General features: G+C 56.9%; 1 protein-coding gene across 1 annotated transcript in view; it reads left to right on the top strand.

Annotated features, from left to right (window-relative positions):
- Positions 1–19,205, top strand: part of TRIO (trio Rho guanine nucleotide exchange factor) — a 232,244-nt gene that overhangs the window by 102,509 nt on the left and 110,530 nt on the right. The window contains exons 11-17 of the mRNA XM_060191927.1: positions 3,524–3,715; positions 8,815–8,984; positions 10,588–10,762; positions 11,306–11,501; positions 13,901–14,067; positions 15,701–15,820; positions 17,902–18,093. Coding sequence (XP_060047910.1) covers positions 3,524–3,715; positions 8,815–8,984; positions 10,588–10,762; positions 11,306–11,501; positions 13,901–14,067; positions 15,701–15,820; positions 17,902–18,093 — 1,212 coding nt within the window. The remainder of the gene's footprint in view (positions 1–3,523; positions 3,716–8,814; positions 8,985–10,587; positions 10,763–11,305; positions 11,502–13,900; positions 14,068–15,700; positions 15,821–17,901; positions 18,094–19,205) is intronic.

Raw genomic sequence — 19,205 nt, 5'->3', positions numbered from 1 at the left:
ATCATAAATTACAAATTTTAAAAAATGCTTTTAAAAAAAAGAAGAAAAGCAAATCAAAAGTCGCAGCCTGTGGTAAGCTTTTGCCAAGGACTGTGGCCCCCAGAAGCACACCCGGCAGAGCACACAGGTTGCCACGCACAGTGACCCGAGTTCAAGCCTCCACTGCCCACCTGCAGGGGGGAGGCTTCATGAGTGGTGAAGCAGGGCTACAGGTGTCTCTCTGTCTCCATCTGCATCTCCCCTTCTCGTCTAATGTCTCTCTGTCCTGTGAGGAAGGAAGGAAAGGAGGGAGGGAGAGAGGGTGGATGGTTTCTTAGTAGTGATGAATTCTCAGGTGGGCAGCTGGGGGTGGGGGTCGGGTGCAGGGGGCACTGAGCTCCCCACCTGTGGTTTCTGTCCTGGGATTACTCAGCTGTCCTTCACTTCTCCCGAAAAAGAGGAAACGGTGTAGTCTGGCCCTTCCATTCTAGCTGGCCTCTGCCTCCTACTCCTCCCTCCCCTTCCTCCTCCTGTTCCACGTGCCATGCTCACAGCAGGGGCTAGCACCCCAAGAGGGACCTCAGCCCTTGTCCAGAAGGTTCTAAAGGAAAAGAGATCCTGAGCCCTGGGCACTGACCACGTCCCATCTCCCTCCCGGCCCCTGAGTTCCTGGATGCTTGGACCCCCCCCATCCCTCCATCCATAGCTATTGTGCTAAATTCTGGGGTAACCAATGGCGTGGGGTGCTCTTCACATCACGTCCAGCAGGGGGCGCCAGAGGCCATGTCGGTTACAGGAGGTGTGTCTTGTATTCTGGCCAGGAGGGGGGGGGGGAGCATTTAGGGGTTTTGTTGTTGTTGTTTTTAAAAAAACGTCTCCCCTGGTTTCTAAAGGTGGTTCTGAGAGTTTGAGAGGTCCTCTCGGGGATGGGCAGAGCTTCCTTAGGGGACCTTGGGAGCACTGAAGAGATCTGCCTCAATAAAGTAAAGCAACTAAAATAAATACATAAATAAGTAACTCCTGGGGCTGGAGAGACAGCATAATGGTTTTGCACAAAGGTTCATGCCTGAGACTCTGAGGTCCTGGGTTCAATCCCCAGCATGACCATAAGCCAGAGTGAGCAGTGCTCTGGTCTCTGAGTGTGTGTGTGTGTGTGTGAGAGAGAGAGAGAGAGAGAGAGAGACTGTGTGTGTGTGTCCCTCATTAAAATAAACAAAATATTTTTTAAAAGAAGCTGGGGAGACAGCCTCATGATTCTGCAAAAGACCTCTGAGGTCTGGGTTCAGCCACAGCATCACCATCAGCCAGATCTGAGCAGGACTCTGATTTACAAGAAGAGACAGAGTTCCTGAAAATGAGTTTCCAGCCTGACAGGGAGAGAGTGTGCGGGGCTGGGGTGTCACGTGGGGTCTGGAGTCCCACAGACCCTGGGATCCTGCCACCACCCCCTCCTACCTGTCCCCCAGGACCAGTGGCCTCCCAGCCTTGTCCCCTGAGCCCGGGTACGACTCCCCTGCAGGCCTTGGCTCCCTGACCCACTGGCTGAACCCTGCCGGGGTCCAGGGCGCCCAGCTTGCCATGGACACAGGCCCAGGTTCAAACCTCGACACCTCGCTCACTTAGGACGTCTGGTTAAATGGTGTGTGTTGGTCTGTCACTATCCCTGCGCCTGGATGAAAAACTGCTCCTGGAGTGTGTAAGGCCCCCTCTCTGTGGGGGGGGGGGCTGGGGACGGGGGTGGTTCTATCAGACAGTGCGGTGCAAGGACTCAGGAAGCCCAGTCAGAGCCGGTGAGCAGGGCTCAGAGGGGACAGTGCTCACTCAGCGGGTGGGGAGACTGAGCACAGCATCCACAGCTGCCTTCCGAACCTCCACAGGCTGGCTCTGCAGCTGCTCTCCCAAAGGTGCTGAAGGCCCCCCACCCCCCAGCCTTGTCCCTCAGGCTTTGCGTGTGACCCACATGCTCTGTGGACATCCGTCACTGGTTACGGACATGTCCTTCACCCTCTCAGGCTGTTACACCAGTTTGTGTTTGTATTTATTTGTTTATTTATTTTCACTTGTGTTGCCCTTGTTTTATTGTTGTTGTAGTTATTGTTGTGGGTGTCCTCATTGTTAGCTAGGACAGAGAGAAATGGAGAGGGGGGGGAGAAAGACAGACACCTGCAGACCTGCTTCACCGCCTGTGAAGTGACCCCCCCTGCAGGTGGGGACCCGGGGGCTTGAACTGGGATTCTGATACCGGTCCTTGCGCTTTGCGCCACATGTGCTTAACCTGCTGTGCTACCGCCTGACTCCCCTGTTTGTGTTTTTTAAAAGGTTGGTCTGTTTTTATCAGAGACAGAGAGAGACACCAGAGCATAGTCCACCTCCAGCAAATGGTGGTGGTGGGAATCGAACCTGAGGCCTCTGGGAGCATCTGGCGTGCAGAGTGCATGCGTTCCTGCTGTGCCACCCCCCTGGCCCCCCATCAGTCCCATCTCTGAGGTGTTCTTTTAGGGCCTAAGAAGTGAGTACACCTTAACATAGGTGCACTCAGGACCTGGGTTTGAGCCCCAGCGCCACAGGAGAGCGCCAGGATGCCACCAGAGGAGCTCATGGTGGTAGACTCAGCTAGATAAACAAATGCAGCTGGGTGCTTGCTCCCCAGGTCGGGGCCTGCTTTGCCACGTACACTTGGGCCTAGACACGAGCGCCCCCACCCCGTACGCTGCCTGGGAGCCCTCCAGCACTGGGGGTGAATCATGGGTGCTGCACCATCTCCTGCCCTCTCTCTCTGCTTCTGTCTCTTTTGGAAATTCTGGACCTGGAGTGGTCGAGATAGTGCAGCCTTAGGGACGGGCAATGAAACAAATAAGTAAATAAACAATTTAACAAGTAAATAGATAAATAACAGAAAGCAAGGCGCTGTGTGCGGCCCCGCCTGGGACCACCCAGCTTCTTCTGCACCGACACCCACCACCCCCTGCCTGTGACCCCCACTGGGGGGCTGCGTCCTGCCCTTGACCCGAGCCAGGATCTCCCAGGGACTCTGGGGGGAAGGTGTGAGGCCCCCTCAGTGCGTTTCTCCCAGGGCTGTTTGACCAGCCCGCTGCTCCCCTCACCTCCAGCTCAGTTCCCCTCCTCATGCAGTTTCAAGCCTGCACCCCAGGCCTGGATTTGAGGAACCCCCGGCAGCCAGCTGGCTGTCACCAGCCCTGGAGAGTGTGTCACCCACAGTAGCACGCAGCACCCCCTCAAACCCTGGCCACCCCAGAGCCATTCAGGGCTCATCCTTCCCCTCCTCACCCCCCCTCCCGCCCCCCAGTAGGGTGTAGCCAATAGAGGAGTCAGAGTAGCCTGCACAGACAGACAGACAGACAGGGATGTGCTGGGAGCTCCACGCTCGGAGGAGGACTAAGAACCAAGCACCTGGCCCCAGGAGGCAGGAACCCGGGGGACCTGGGCCCCCAGCCAGGCCGCCTCCCCCCTTTCTGCAAGGGGAGACTCCCGGCCCGCCTCATCGCGCCCCCCCCGCCCCCCCCCCCGTCCGTCTGTCCGGCAGAACACCTACACGAACGCGGACAAGCTGCTGGAGGCTGCGGAGCAGCTGGCACAGACGGGCGAGTGCGAGCCCGAGGAGATCTACCAGGCGGCGCACCAGCTGGAGGACCGCATCCAGGACTTTGTGCGGCGCGTGGAGCAGCGCAAGGTGCTGCTGGACATGTCGGTGGCCTTCCACACGCACGTCAAGGAGGTAGGGACCCGCCCCGGGGGGACAGGAGCCGGGGGTGCAGGGGCGGCTGGAGACCAGGGGATGGGGTCTGGCAGGCACCCTCACCCTTCCCCTACCTGGGTCAGAGTGGCACGTGACCCATAGTCCCAGCAGCCTGGGATTCATTTACCGTTACTATTATTATCATCATCATCACCTTGGTTATTGCTCACGGCTAACTGCTCCTGCTTCTTTCTTTTCTTTTCTTTTCTTTTCTTTTCTTTTTCCCCTTTCGAGTTTATTTGCTGGGACAGAGAGAAATTGAGAAAGGGGGAGGGAGAGAGATAGAGAGACACCCGCAGCTCTGCTTCACCTCTCAAGACACATCCACCCCTACAGGTGGGGGGAATGGGGACTCGAACCTGGGTTCTTGGTAATACGTACGTCTAACTGAAAGCATCACCGCCCCGGCCCCTCTGTGTGTCTCTTTCTCTCTCTGTGTCCTCCTCCCCTCTCAGTTTCTCTCTTGTCTTGGCAAATAAATTAAAAATTTAAAAGAAATTGAATAGTGGGCTGTCAGTGGGGGGGGGGATCATGATGCGTTTTCACATAAGAGATCATAGAAAAAATACGTCCTGAGTCTTCTGACAGCCCAGTCATCATCTCCCAGGAGCACTGGAATCGGGAGACCCTAAAAGCCCCGATAGTACAAAGCCCCATCAACAAGCCATAACCGCGAGAATGCTTTCTTTCTTCCCTGACTGGTGCCTGCCAGCGTCTCTGCTGGCAGGTGTGAGTTTGCAGATGGCTCCCAGTAGCCTGCTGCTACACTGCCAGAAGGTTCTGAGAGTCCTGTGAATCCATCTGTGTGCGCAGGGCCTCAGGCAAGCTGCTTGCATGTCCGCCCAGTGCTAGTTCAGAAACACACCTTGCTTGTAGGGTCTGGGGGTGGGGGTGTCACCCCGGCTAGATTCAACAGGTCAGGACACGCGAACCACCACTCGAGGTCAGAATGCTGAACCCCCCACACACACATACACTTTGGGGGGAGAGATAAAGGCGAGTGTTCCATCCCTTAGCAGGTGTGAGTGACCCTTCTTCTGCCCAGGGCCCTTGGGACATTTGTAAGGTCCCTCGCCTGCCATACAGAACGGTCAGCTTCAAAACCTGCGCCAGGTATTGCTCTGAAGTAAGACTCTGGTTGCTGTGGCGAGGCCAGACTGTATGAGACCTCCCTCTCCCCTGACTTATGGGAAATATCTGCACTTGAAGCACTGATGAGGAAGCTAGTGGAACGGAGTGACAGCCTCAAGTCCAGCCTCAGATCCAAACTGGGAAGAATTAATTCTGGTCTCTGTCTCTGTCTCTCTCTGTGTCTCTCTCCGAAGAATTTCTAGAGATCCTTAACCTCTCAGAAAACTGAAACTCTGCCCTTTTTTTTTTGCCTCCAGGGTTATTGCTGGGGCTTGGTGCCTGCACCATGAATCCACTGCTCCTGGAGGCCATTTTTCCCATTTTGTTGCCCTTGTTGTTGTGCTTGTTGAGTTGTTATTATTGTCATAGCTATTGTCGTTGGATAGGACAGAGAGAAATGGAGAGAGGAGGGGAAGACAGAGAGGGGAAGAGAAAGACAGACATCTGCAGACCTGCTTCACCACCTGTGAAGTGACTCTTCTGCAGGTGGGAAGCCGGGGGCTCGAACCGGGATCCTTACGCCGGCCCTTGGCGCTTTGTGCCATGTGTACTTAAGCCACTGCGCTACCACCCATCTCCCTTGTTTGTTTGTTTTTTAAATTATTTCTCTTTTTTAAATTTGTGATGAATAGTGGGTTAAAAGATCTTAAGATGCCAGGGTCTAGTCCACACCACACCCACCACCAGAGTTCCCTGTCCCCACCCTCCTGGTGATAACCACCAGAGTTCTCACAAAGTCTTAGAGGCAGTCAGTCTGTTTTGTTTTTTGCAAGTTCGTGTGTCTCAGTTCTCTAGATTCCACAGATGAGTGAAACCATTCAGTAGCTGTCTTTCATCTCTTTACTTACTTCACTAAACATCATCACCTCTAGTTCCAGCCATTTTGTCCCAAAGGACACAGCTTCACCCTTTTTGATGGCAGAGCAATATTCCACGGAGTATATACATACCATGGCTTCTTTAGCCAGCCATCTGTGGGTGGGCATGAGGCTGCTTCCATTCTCCGGCTGCAGTGAGTAACTATGCAGCTCTGTAAAAGGTAGCCGATGGGCCTAGCATACACCTGGACTTGTTTGGCAGTGGGAAGAATTGATTGCTTTGCCCCTGTAGCCCCCCATCTGCCAATCCTGCTAGGCCTTGCAGTGGCCTTCGTAGTAAGTGCCACACTCACGTCGTGGTCCTCCCACCGCCGCTCGCCCCATTTTACACGGTGCTTCTTTTCTTCTTGATCCCCTCCTCCCTCCAGTCCTCTCTTCTTCCTTCCCTCCCACTCTTCTTTCTTAACTTCTTTCCCAACTTCTCTCCCAAGCCAACTATAGAGTCCAAACTGGTGGCAAAAGCAAATGGCCGGTGGCATCCGTCTTAATTCAGCCGTAGCCGCGGTTTCCCAGGTGGCCGTTTGCTTTTCTGTCCCACCGGCCGTGCTGCCGCACAGACTCGGCCTGTGGACTCTGTCTGGCACTTGGCTCTGAGAGGCGGTGACCCAGATGGTCTGCCCCCACCCCCGCCCCTGCCCCATCAGCTGAGCAGAGGCCAACACATCTGCAGCTCCGCTCTCAGCCTTGCTGCTCAGCCCATGCATCGGTCCCCTTTGAACTGTTGGGGCTCTGGGGAAACCCAGAGGTGACAGTGAGTTCTCCTGGGAGCTCATTTCTGGGACTGGTTCCGTGCCTTCCCCCCCACAATATCTGTGCTGGGTTTCCGAGGAGAGAGCGTTCCCCTTGGAATCGGGCCGTGTGTCTTCGGAGCCTCTTGGCTTCTGCTCTGCGAGGCTCACAGGCTGAACTGGGGCACGCTTTGTTGGGGGTCACCCTTCAGGAAAAGAGGGGCCTCTCGTTCATTCTAGTCAAGAGTCAGCAAGCAAAGCCTTTTGCTCAGCCACCTGCAGGGTTCCCTGGCCCCAGGGTGCTCTCTAGCCTGGATGCAAGTTCACTCCACCCTGGCCTCCCAGCGTTTGAGCCTGAAGCTGTCTTTCTTTAAGCTCTGGCAGGGCTTCACTCCGGGGGGCCGGAAGGGGAGCCCGATGGACTTGGCCCCGTGGCTGGAGGAGGGTCAGTTTCTAGGCAGGGGAACTTCTTGCCTGGTTGGAACGCAGAGCAGCCCAGCAGCCTCTCTGGTCAGTACCCCGACTCTGTTGAGGTAGCTGCCAGTGTCTTGCCTCCGCCCTCTGCTGCTCTTCCCTCTGGGCTTCTGGCCCCTCTCCTCCCGTGTGGGTGGATCTGGAGAACCATGCCCCCCACTCTGGGGGCTGCTGAAACTCACTCGGGGAGATTGGCCGGGGACGCCGGGAGCCCTTGTGAAGTGCAGCACACCATGGAAGTTCCGAGACCTGCCACTGGGACACGTGGCCTTTCCGCCCCCCGAGGGCTGGTCTGTTCAGTCTGTTCAGTCACCCACACAGGATTCTCTAGACCTTGCTCTCCAGCGTCCAAGCCTCTTACTGGGCCGTTTTCTGAAGCCAGCACTACCAGGATTCCATGGAGTATATACACACCATGGCTTCTTTGGCCAGTCCTCTGGGGGGTGGGCATCGAGGCTGCTCCCACTCTTCTCAGCACTCCTGCAGAGTTTCTTTCCGTCTTTCCTTGGGGGCAGGCCGACTGAGATAGAGGAGAGGGAGCTCTGCTCCACCATCCATGTGACTTCCAGAGACACACCCCGCCAGGCTGTTCACGGTGCTGCTGTGTGGTGCTGGGGCTTGAACTCACGGCCAGCCCCAGGCACAGAAAGGCAGGTGTTCTCCCTGCCTTTGAATGAGCTCACCTGTCTGCATTCTGCATTAGAGCCACAGCTCGAGGGACCCCGAGTCAGGGCTCCACGCCCCACCCAACCCTCCTGCTGCTCCCCCCCCCCACGTGATGGAGGAAGGGGCCTGTGGGAAGGGACAGGTGCACCTGCTACCTCCACCTCCAGGGCTCTTCCTCATCTTCAGGGAGGGGGCCCTCCCCACAAACCCTTCAGGCCTGAAGAGGCTGGGGGGCCGGGGCTCCAGCTCCCTGCCTGCTGTGCTTTGGGGGACCACTAGGGGCCGCTGCTGCCCTCTCCCTCCTGCTAAAAGTCTGAGTCGCCTTTGTCTCTGGAAGGAGCAGCAGCTGCAGGTGGGGGGTCGGGTGGGGGGGGCTGTAGGGTGTGGGGGTCCTGACAGACAGCATGGGCGGGCTGGGGACTCTCCTGCCTGCCTTCTGGGGCTGCCTGGGGATTGTTCCATGTGGTGCTAGGGTTAGAGTCCAGGGAACACGCATGTTGCAAGGCCTGCAGCCTAGCTACCCAGTGAGCTCTGTCTCTGGCCCTTTTTCTCCACATTGAATGAGACTGTTGTTGGGCCAGAGACCACTGAGCCGTCTCACATGGTGGGTATGGTGGCCACCTCGCCATCTCCCCAGGGTCAGGAAGGCCATAAAAACAAGTGCTCACTCGCTCAGAAGGGAAGATGCCGGGGGTGGGGAGGGGAGGGGTGGGGTGGGCAGTGCCAGCCATGGAGGACGGGGTGGGGGAGGCCAGGGGGACCTGGTCCCTCCGACCTTGACCCCATGTCACCAGGCCCAGGCAGCTGTGTCTAGGGGCACGTGCAAAGGACAGGAAGTGACTGTCACATCCCGGAGGATGCAGGAAGCCCCCCTCCACCTCCCTCCCCAGCCCCAAGTTGCCTCTCACGAATTCTCCTTTTCCTGTCACAGCCTGTGTCCGCAGGCATCCAGAGAAGGAGGTGGTGGGCTTCCAGAAAGTTCTTGAGGGCTCTCCCCCCAGCCCGCGGCCATGGCCAGAGGGGCCTTTGCTGGACCCCCGGCCCCCTACAGCCTCGCCCCTTCCCACCGCCCCATCTGGTGACGGTGCCCTTGGCTGTTACTTCTGTCACCGCAGCCGGCAGTGGGGACAGTGTGTGTCCGCCTGCCCTTCTGCCTGCCGTCTGGGTGGCCTCTGACCCCATGCCCACCCCCGCCCCCCAGCTCTGGACGTGGCTGGAGGAGCTGCAAAAGGAGCTGCTGGACGATGTGTACGCCGAGTCGGTGGAGGCCGTGCAGGACCTCATCAAGCGCTTCGGGCAGCAGCAGCAGACCACCCTGCAGGTGACCGTGAACGTCATCAAGGAGGGCGAGGACCTTATCCAGCAGCTCAGGTGGGTCCCGCCCCGCCCCCGGCGAGCCACGCCCCTGCCCCTAACAGGCCACGCCCTTGCAAGCCACGCCCCTGCCCCTAACAGGCCACGCCCTCAGAGCCACGCCCCTGCCAAGCCCCTCCGCAACACGCCCCTGCGCCCCGCCCCTGCTGTGCCACACCCCCAGGGCCAACCCTGCCACCCGGGGTTCCCTTATCCCAGGGTCACCGACCCCAGTACACCGTGTTTCCGACTTGCCCCGCCCCTGCGATGGCCCTGGCCCCCCAGGGAGAAAGGCTCCTTCCCTGAACCCACAGCCCAGAGACCTTCCTCCCCGTGTGCTTTTTGTCCATTTTATTGTGCAGAACCAGGCCTTTGCCCTGTCTCCAAGCGCAGGCCACTTTCTCATCGAAACAGAGAGCTTCCCCCGGCGCCAGGGCATCTCCTCGGGGCTGCTGGCATGGCCAGGTCTTAACCCACGAGCCTTCTTTCTGGCCCTTTCTGGTCTGCTCGTTTTCTTTCTTATATGTACAGAGAGAGGGAGAGAGGGAGGAAGGGATGGTGGGGGAGACAGTATCATGGTTATGCAGACAAGACTTTCATGTCTGGGAGTCGAGCGGTAGTGCAGCGGGTTAAGTGCAGGTGGCGCGAAATGCAAGGACCTGCGTCCTGCGTAAGGATCCCCGTTCGAGCCCTGGCTCCCTACCTGCAGGGGAGTCGCTTCATAATCGGTGAAGCAGGTCTGCAGGTGTCTTTCTCTCCCCCGCCTCCCTCTCCTCTCTCCATTTCTCTCTGTCCTATCCAACAACGATGACAATAATAACTACAACAATGAAACAAGGGCCACAAAAGGGTATAAGTAAATAAATAAATCTTAAAAAAATAAACCGAGAGAGAGGGAGTTGGGTGGTAGCACAGCGGGTTAAGCACACGTGAAGCTCAAGGACCATCATAAGGATCCTGGTTCGAGCCCCTGGCTCCCTACCTGCAGGGGAGTAACTTCACAAGCAGTGAAACAGGTCTGCAGGTGTCTTTCTCTCCCCGTCTTCCCTTCCTCTCTCCATTTCTCTCTGACCCATCCAACAATGAAAGACATCAATAGCAACAATAATAACTACATTGAACCAACAAGGGCAACAAAAGGAAATAAATAAAAATAAAAAAAAGAAGAGTAAGAACGGGTGACAGACACAGCCTTCACAGCCCCTCTCCACCACGCTTGGAGCTTCCTCTGTGCCATTCACGGTGCTCCCATATGGCGCCAGGGCTTGCACCCAGAGCCTCCTGCATGGCCAGGCACCGGCCCTGCGTCCTCCAGGACCCGGGACAGATGGACTTCATTCTCCAGGATGGTGGCTACAGGGTCCCGAGGGACCTGTCCCTCTAGAATGTGTTGGAAGCCTCTCTCGCGTAGGCACACAGCCTGGGGCACCAGGCCTGGGGGGGGGGGGGATTCCTCCTCGGAGTGGGCACCTGCCGAGAGCCAGTTCCAAGACTGCGAGGCTCAGTGCCCCCCACGCCGGGTAGTGTGGCAGGGCGGCGGGTCCTCTCCCGTGCCCCCGGCATCCTCAGCTGTGGTCCAGGCAGGCGCCCGCTGACCCCCACCGCCGCTGCCCGCCCCCAGGGACTCGGCCATCTCCAGCAACAAGACCCCGCACAACAGCTCCATCAGCCACATCGAGACGGTGCTGCAGCAGCTCGACGAGGCGCAGGCGCAGATGGAAGAGCTCTTTCAGGAGCGCAAAATCAAGCTGGAGCTCTTCCTGCAGCTGCGCGTCTTCGAGCGCGACGCCATCGACGTAAGGGGGCGTCCGGGGCTCCCCAAGCCGGGACGGGCAGGGCGGGGCGGGGCGGGGCTTCCCACCCGAGGAGCTTCCCCTGGCCGCCCAGGGTGTGGCCAGGTGGTGCCAGGGTTGGCTCCCCCCAGGGCCCAGCTCCCTGTCCGCTGGGGGGCGGGGGGCGGAGAGCACGCAGGCTGCCAGGAGGCTTCCTCTGAGACTCCCTCCCTCCTCGTCCTCTCTTCTCCTTTGCCTCTTTCTCTTTTTTCTCTCTTTTTCTCCTCCTCTCTGACCTTCTCTTTCTCTTTTCTCTACTTCTCTTCGTCTTCTCCCCCTCCCGCTCGCCCCCTCCTGCATCAGGAATACGTGATGGCTCCGCTCCCTGTATTTTACTCAGTCATGGTCAGTTTTTTATTCTTGGGGGCATCCATCCGCACACGCACGCACGGGCACACGCCAGCAGGCCCCCCCCCCGTTTGACCGGGAGCCCTGGCAGGAGGTGTATCTGCCTCTGCCTCAGCCTCCTTGGTGCTGACTCCCCCCCCCCCCCCCCGCCCCCATCAGATCATCTCGGACCTGGAGTCATGGAATGAGGAGCTGTCCCAACAGATGGGCGACTTCGACACGGAGGACCTGCCCCTGGCGGAGCAGCGGCTGCAGCACCACGCGGACAAGGCTCTCACCATGAACAACCTCACCTTCGACGTGGTTCATCAGGGCCAGGACCTGCTGCAGTGCGCCAGCGAGGTGCAGGCCTCGGGTAAGGGGGGGCCCCGGAGTCCCTGAGAGCGGGGCAAGGCCAGGGCCCGTGCAGTGCCAGCGAGGTGCAGGCCCCGGGTAAGGGGGGCTCCCGGAGGGTACCCCAAGAGTGTGTGGGCCAGTGCTTTATATGCTTGGCCACAGCGCTCGCCTGCCTGGTGAGCTGTCACCCCTCCCCATTATTGTCTAAGATTTATTCTGTTTGAGTGAGAGAGAGAGAGAGAGAGAGATCCTGGCCGCCTCAGTATAACAGTGCCTGGGATTGAACCTGGGAACCCTGGGCCTCGGGCATACATGTCTGGTTTCTGATGCTTCCCCGTCTGCAGGACCGCACCCCCATGTGGCATTTCACACAGCCTGCACTTTACTTTCCATGAAGGACACTGTCTTCCCTCCTCCAGTGAAGAGCAGCCTGGAATGTGCCCAAGGGCTTTGCCTTGTCTTAGCTCCCGCTTCACCAGCAGGTGTCACCACAGGGCCAGAAACTAGAGAGAGTGGGCGGGTGGGGTCGGAAGCTCCAGCAGCCTCAGCCTGAAAGCCCTGCGGTGCCTGCTTTAGTGTAAACTGGCTGGGACACAGAACAACGACCCAACTAGCCAACTACCTTAGAAAGAACGGTACATTTCCTCCCAGTCGTCATTGTCATTGTCTTCTCCTTCTCCTTCCCCTTCCCCTCCTCCTCCTCCTCCTCCTCCTCCTCCTCCTCCTCCTCCTCCTCCTTCTTCTTCTTCTCCTTCTTCTCCTTCTTCTCCTCCTCCTCCTTCTCCTCCTTCTCTTCCTTCTCCTCCTTCTCCTCCCTCTCCTCCTTCTCCTTCTTCCTTTTCCTCTTCCTCCTCCTTTGCCCCCTCCTCCTCTTTTTCCTCCTCCTCCCATTCTCTTCCTCTTCCTTCCTCCCCCTTCCATCTCCTCTTTCTCCTCCTCCTCCATCATCATCATCATCATCATCTTCTTCTTTTCCTTTTCTTTGTGGAATGTTTTCTCCCTGTGATTTCACCACTCCAAGGCCACTTTTTCACTCAGTGAACGAAAAAGAGAGAGACACTTCAGCCAAATAGCAACCCCCCTGCCCCCCGCCCCACTGGAGTGCCTCCCATATGGTGTTAGGATTGACATCTGGGTCACAGGCAAGGTGAGCAGTGAGCATCTCTCCAGCCCTCCTGCTCCTCCTCCTTGTCTTCCTTCTTCTCCATCTCTTCCTCCACCTTCTCTTCTTCCTCTTTCTCTTCTCCTTTTCCTCCTCCATCTCCTCAATCTCCTTTATCCTTTCTTTTTCACCTCCTCTTCCTTCTTCTATTAGTGCCAGACCTCACACTCCCAAGCAGATTTCATTTTTCATTCTTTTTGTTTCAAGGAGAGGTATAAATTTGGAGTTGGAGGGTGTGGAGAGGAAGGCCTCTCCCAGCACCATCCCCTCCTCCACGGAGTCTCTGTTGGTGCTCCCACGTGCTACCAGGGCTCAAACCTGGTTCTTCCCTCCAGAGAAAGCAGGCCCCCTGGTGGGCTAGGTAACTCACAACCCTGCGTTTTTCTCTTTCTTTTCTCCTTCTTCTTCTTCTCCTTCTCCTTCTTCTCCTCCTCCTCCTCCTTCTCCTTCTTTTTCTCCTCCTCCTCCTTCTTCTTTTTTTAACCAGTCCACTGCTCAGCTCTGGCTTATGGTGGTGCAGGGATAGAACCTGGGACTTTGGAGCCTCAGGCATGAGAGTCTCTTTGCATAACCATTATGCAATCTTTAAAAGAGAATTTGTTTTACCCTAAATTTTTTAAAAGAAGCATTTCATATATTTATTTTTAAAAATTTTATTCATATTTATTCCTTTTTGTTGTCCTTGTTTTATTATTATAGTTATTATTGATGTCGTTGTTGTTGGATAGGACAGAGAGAACTGGAGAGAGGAGGGGAAGACAGAGATGGGGAGAGAAAGACAGACACCTGCAGACCTGCTTCACCGCCTGTGAAGCGACTCCCCTGCAGGTGGAGAGCCGGGGGCTCGAACCGGGATCCTTATGCCGGTCCTTGCACTTTGCACCACCTGCGCTTAACCCGCTGTGCTACCGCCGACCCCCGTATTTCATATATTCCATGTGAGACATAATAGCCTTTAATGAGCCCTGTCTAGGCAGGGCTGTGGGTCACACCAGGAGCCCGGGGTCTGTAAGCCCTGCGCTCTGCCTGCTGACCCACCTCCCAGCACGTGTCCACCAGCCATCAGTGGGGGTGGGGGGGTGTGCGGCGGGTCTGCTCCCGGGAAACACGCGTCAGGTCACGGCATGTCACAGGTACCCCTGGCAGTGACGCAGACAGGAGCGTCTCTGGGAGACTCCGCCCCCTGCCCCCCACCCCACCCCCACACACTGCGGTCCCGCTGGCCGCGTCTCAGCGCGTGTCCCCGCCCCCCGCAGGCGTGGAGCTGCTGTGCGACCGGGACGTGGACATGGCGACGCGCGTGCAGGACCTGCTGGAGTTCCTGCACGAGAAGCAGCAGGAGCTGGACGTGGCGGCTGAGCTGCATCGCAAACACCTGGAGCAGTGCGTGCAGCTGCGCCACCTGCAGGCCGAGGTCAAGCAGGTGAGCCCCCCCCCACACACACACACACCGCCCTGGTTGTGCAGCTGCGCCACCTGCAGGCCGAGGTCAAGCAGGTGAGCCCCCCACACACACACACACACCCTGCCCCAGTCCTGCAGCTGTGCCACCTGCAGGCTGAGGTCAAGCAGGTGAGCACTGCGCCCCCCCAGACCCCCAACCCCACAGGTAGGATGGGGCCCAGCCTCAGTGTGCTGCTCTGTGTTCAGAGCCTGGCAAGGAGGAACCCTTGGGCACAAGCCTGGGGCACGTGGGGGTGCTGGGGAGTAGCTCTCAGGCCGCAGCCACTCCTGGTTCTTTTAGGCTAAACAGGAGAGGGAGACACAGACAGGAAAGAGACCACTGCACCACTCCACCCTCCGTGGGGCTCCCTGGGTGCTGTCCATGGTGGGGAGAGAGGAGAGACCCCACAGCCCTGCCCCACCCTCCATGGGCTCCCTGGGTGCTGTGCAGGGTTCTGAGAGAGGAGAGACCCTGTTGTTAAAAAGACCCCACAGCCCTGCTCCACCCTCCATGGGGCTCCCTGGGTGCTGTGCAGGGTTCTGAGAGAGGAGAGACCCCATAGCCCTGCCCCACCCTCCATGGGCTCCCTGGGTGCTGTGCAGGGTTCTGAGAGAGGAGAGACCCCACAGCCCTGCTCCACCCTCCATGGGGCTCCCTGGGTGCTGTCCATGGTGCTGAGAGAGGAGAGACCCCACGGCCCTGCCCACCCTCCATGGGGCTCCCTGGGTGCTGTGCCTGGTGCTGAGAGAGGAGAGACCCCACGGCCCTGCCCACCCTCCATGGGGCTCCCTGGGTGCTGTGCCTGGTGCTGAGAGAGGAGAGACCCCACAACCCTGCCCACCCTCCATGGGGCTCCCTTGGTGCTGTGCCTGGTGCTGAGAGAGAAGAGACCCCCCCACAGCCTAGTGACTCCACCGTCAGAGGAGCTCCCTGGCTGCTGTCCATGGTGCTTAGTGAATTCACACACCGTTTTCCAAGGTGATGAGTTCTAGTGCATGTCAGGAAGATAAAATCGTTTTCTTACCAAACGGTCCTGCTCATTCATCCTGTTCACTTGGACCAGAAGGGAGTAGACAGTGTTTTGATTCTCAAGGGATTGTTTTATTTGTATACGTTTTTCTGTTGTGGAGCCAGAGCCTGTGTATAAGCCATTTCGCCACTCCAGGCTGCTTCTGCATTCAGGTAGAGAGGCAGACAAAGAGAAACAGCGCGTGCCGTGAGCTTCCCTGGGTGCAGTCCCCCTGCCCGTGTGGTGTCAGGACTCAGATCTGGACCTTGACTGGCAAAGCCTGTGGGGGCTGGCTCTCTCTCTCTCTCTCTCTCTCTCCCTCTCTCCAGCTGAACAGAGAGAATTTCCACCAGCAGAAAGGTTTCTGACGGTGTGGGCCTCAGTGTTTTCAGCTGTACTAAGCCCTGAGCTCCACCAGAAGCTTCTCGAGCCCCGTTTGCAACTGAAAATCTTTTTTTTTCTTTTTTTTGTCACCGCTTCAGATCAGTTGGCACAGTGGGCAGCCCCACCTCCTTGCAGCCTTGCCTGCCCCTGGGGTTTTGGGAAAGGGGACCCAGGGTGTGGTCAGTGGGTGGCTCGGGACCCCACGTGACGTCGTTGCAGGTGCTGGGCTGGATCCGCAATGGGGAGTCAATGCTGAACGCAGGGCTGATCACGGCAAGCTCCCTGCAGGAGGCGGAGCAGCTGCAGCGGGAGCACGAGCAGTTCCAGCACGCCATCGAGGTGAGCGCGGGCGCCCCCTGGCGGCGGAGGGCTGCCGTGCGGCAAGGCGGTGCGGGGTGTTGTAGGCAGGCGGGCGCCCAGCCAGAATCTCCTCCTCCAACCACCAATGAGCCCCAGTGAGCCTGACTCGCCACAGAAGCCCTTGATATTTTTGTCTGTTTTCCAGAACCCTCCACTTAGTTCTGCCAAGTGGTGGTAGAAGGGACGGAACCTGGGGCCCATTCTTTTAAAATCCAACTTATTTTTAAAGTCTTTCTTTTTCCCTGTTAGTGTACAAGGGCTTGAGAGATTATGAGATAACAGGGGACATGCTTCCCCATCACAGCTACCACTACAGGTTTGCACCCCCAAGATAACCCCAGGGTAGCCACCAGAGTTCTCCCAAGATCTTAGACGTGGGTTGGCTACTTTTTAAATTTTATTTTATTATTTTATTTTATTTTATTTTATTTTTGTTACAAGTTGACATGTATAAGAGCTCTAGATTCCACAGATAAGTGAAACCATCCAGTAGTTGTCTCTCATCTCTTTACTTATTTTGCTAAGTATCACCACTTCCAGTTCCACCCATTTTGTCCTGAGGGACACAGTATCGTCTTTTTTGATTGCACAGTAGTACTCCACGGAATGTATGTCCCATCAGCTGCTTCTACTTTTTGGCTATTGTGAATAATGCAGCTGTGAACATGGGAGTGTTTTTTTTTTTTCCTCCAGGGTTATCACTGGGGCTGGGTGCCTGCACTATGAATCCACTGCTCCTGGAGTTCATTTTTCCAATTTTGTTGCACTCGTTATTGCTGTTGTTGTTGGATAGGACAGAGAGAAATCGAGAGAGGAGAGGGAGAGAAAGACATCTGCAGAACTGCTTCACCTCATTGAAGTGACCCCCTGTGGGTGGGAGCTAGGGGCTCGAGTGGGATCCTTATGCTGGTCCTTGTGCTTCATGCCACGTGCGCTTAACCTGCTGAGCTACTACCCAGCCCCTGAATGTTTCCCTTCTAGTTAGTGTTCTCAAAAATGCCCGAATGGTATTGCTGGTGGAACTACGTGTTTTAAAAAAGACTCAAGTGTCCAGAGGACACCATTTATCCATATTTAGCTTCTAGTTAATTTTTCCTCTTTTTAAAAAATTATTTTTTCTTTCACCTTTTAAATTTTATTTTCTGTGATCGAGAGAGACAGAGCTAGAGAGCTAGAGACCTGAGCCCGGCTCCAAACATGCTGTGCCAGGTATCAAACCCAAGGCCCCACATAAGCAAGGCAGGCTTCCTGCCACTGGCCAAACCTCCCACCTGCCCCCCACCCCCGTTCCTGGCATTTCTTTCTGAAAATCAATAAATCTCATCAAGAACTTTCCTCTCGAGTCTGAAGTTGAAGGTAAAACTGAAAAGGGAGGGCGTTCACTCTGCCCCTTCTCTTCCCTTGCCCCTGGCCACCAGCCGCACTGAGGGAGGCTCAGGAGAAAGAGAGAACTTGGAACGTGCCCACTGTGTCAAGCTTTTTTTTTTTTTAATTCCCTTTTATTGCCCTTGTTTTATTGTTGTAGTTGTTGTTGTTATTGATGTTGTTGTTGGATAGAACAGAGAGAAATGGAGAGAAGGGGGAAGACAGAAGGAGAGAGAAAGACACCTGTAGACCTGCTTCACTGCCTATGAAGGGACTCCCCTGCAGGTGGCAGGTGGGGAGCCAGGGGCTCGAACCAGGATCCTTACGCCAGTCCTTAAGCTTTTCAGCGCCACCTGCACTTAGCCACCGCGCTACCGCCCGACTCCCAAGCTTTGTTTTTGAGAGTATTGGCTGTGAAGGTTTTTTCCAGCTTTCTCTCCACCGCGGAGATGCATCCTGGACAGTCTCCAGCTGTTTCACCCTTCGTTAGGCCACCAAGATAGAAATGGCGTTGCCGGGCACAAAAGCTTCTTCGCAAAAGCAGAGCAGTCCCCGGGTCAGCTGACGGCATTTCTGTGAAGAGCAGCCCGGGAGGCAGGGCAGAACCTGGAACCCAGAGCCTGGCTGGGTCCTGTCTGAGGCCTCGTGCCGGTGTCAGGTCAACCCCTCCCTCCCTGTGTCCCCCTTCCGTGCAGAAGACGCACCAGAGTGCCCTGCAGGTGCAGCAGAAGGCGGAGGCCATGCTGCAGGCCAGCCACTACGACATGGACACCATCCGGGACTGTGCCGAGAAGGTGGCCTCACACTGGCAGCAGCTCATGCTCAAGATGGAAGACCGCCTCAAGCTGGTCAATGCCTCTGTGGCCTTCTACAAGACCTCTGAGCAGGTTCGGGAGAAGATACAGGGCCCCGCACAGACCTGATACGCTGAGCAGCCTTGCTGGACCATTGCAGAGAGAGAGGAGGGAGAAAGAGGCGAGAGACACCACAGCAAAGCATTCCCTAGCCCCCCCTCCCTGGGTGCTGTCCTTGGTGCTGAGAGGAAAGACTTGCCATCACTACCCTGCTCCATCACCCTTGGGGCTCCCTGGGTGCTGTCCATGGTGCTGAGAGAGGAGAGGACCCCCCCCCCCCACAGCCCTGCCCACCCTCCATGGGGCTTCCCTGGGTGCTGTTCATGGTGCCGAGAGATGAGAGACCCCACAGCCCTGCCCCACCATCTATGGAGGGCCCCCCCCCAGTGCTGTCCATGGTGCTGAGAGAGGAAAGACTCCCATAGTGCTGCCCTACATCCATGGAGAGCCCCCCCCCCCCCACTGTGCTGTCCATGGCACTGAGAGAGGAGAGCCTCCACAGCCCTGCTCCACCATCACTGGGGCTCCCTGGGTGCTGTCCATGGTGCTGAAAGACCCCACAGCCCCGCAGTGAGGTGTTCTCTGGCCCTGCAGAGCTATGTCTTGGTCCCTGAGTTCTCCCCATAAGCTAACTCCCCTGGGCAGCTCCATGGTGGTGGTGGCTGCATCCAGACACGAGCCCTGTAGCACTGAGCTCTGTCTGCTCATCTCAGCTATAGTGCAGACAGCTCAGAGACTAGCTGGGCAGGGCGGGGGTGAGCCCTTCCCTGTCATGTTCAACGTGGTCTGGGCTGGATCCTTGGGGGACACAGGGGCAGGTTTATAAGCAGGGCTGGAATTAAACTTTGAGGGCAGTGTGACCCAGGCTGAGTCTCAGTAAGTCCCCGTCACAGGCCCACCCCATGTTCTCGCGTACCCTTTCTATGTAAAAGGACTCAACTCAACTGAAAGAGAATCCAACACTCAGTCACTGTGTCTGTTAGCAGGGTTCTATCTGTTGAGCTCGTTGTGTGTGGTGGGGTGGGGGAGGGCTTCTGTTTTGAAACTGGGGTATGTGTGATTTGCACAGTCTGGCAAAAGTCGGGTCTGGGGTTCAGAGGCATGAAAGAGAGGCAGGACATGCAGCCTCTGTCTGTCTTCCTCTG

This window comes from Erinaceus europaeus, chromosome 5, assembly GCF_950295315.1.
Source record: "Erinaceus europaeus chromosome 5, mEriEur2.1, whole genome shotgun sequence".
Classification (NCBI taxonomy): Eukaryota; Metazoa; Chordata; class Mammalia; order Eulipotyphla; family Erinaceidae; genus Erinaceus; species Erinaceus europaeus.
The sequence above is the reverse complement of the archived record's forward strand: the minus strand, read 5'-3'. Positions and strand labels throughout refer to the sequence as shown.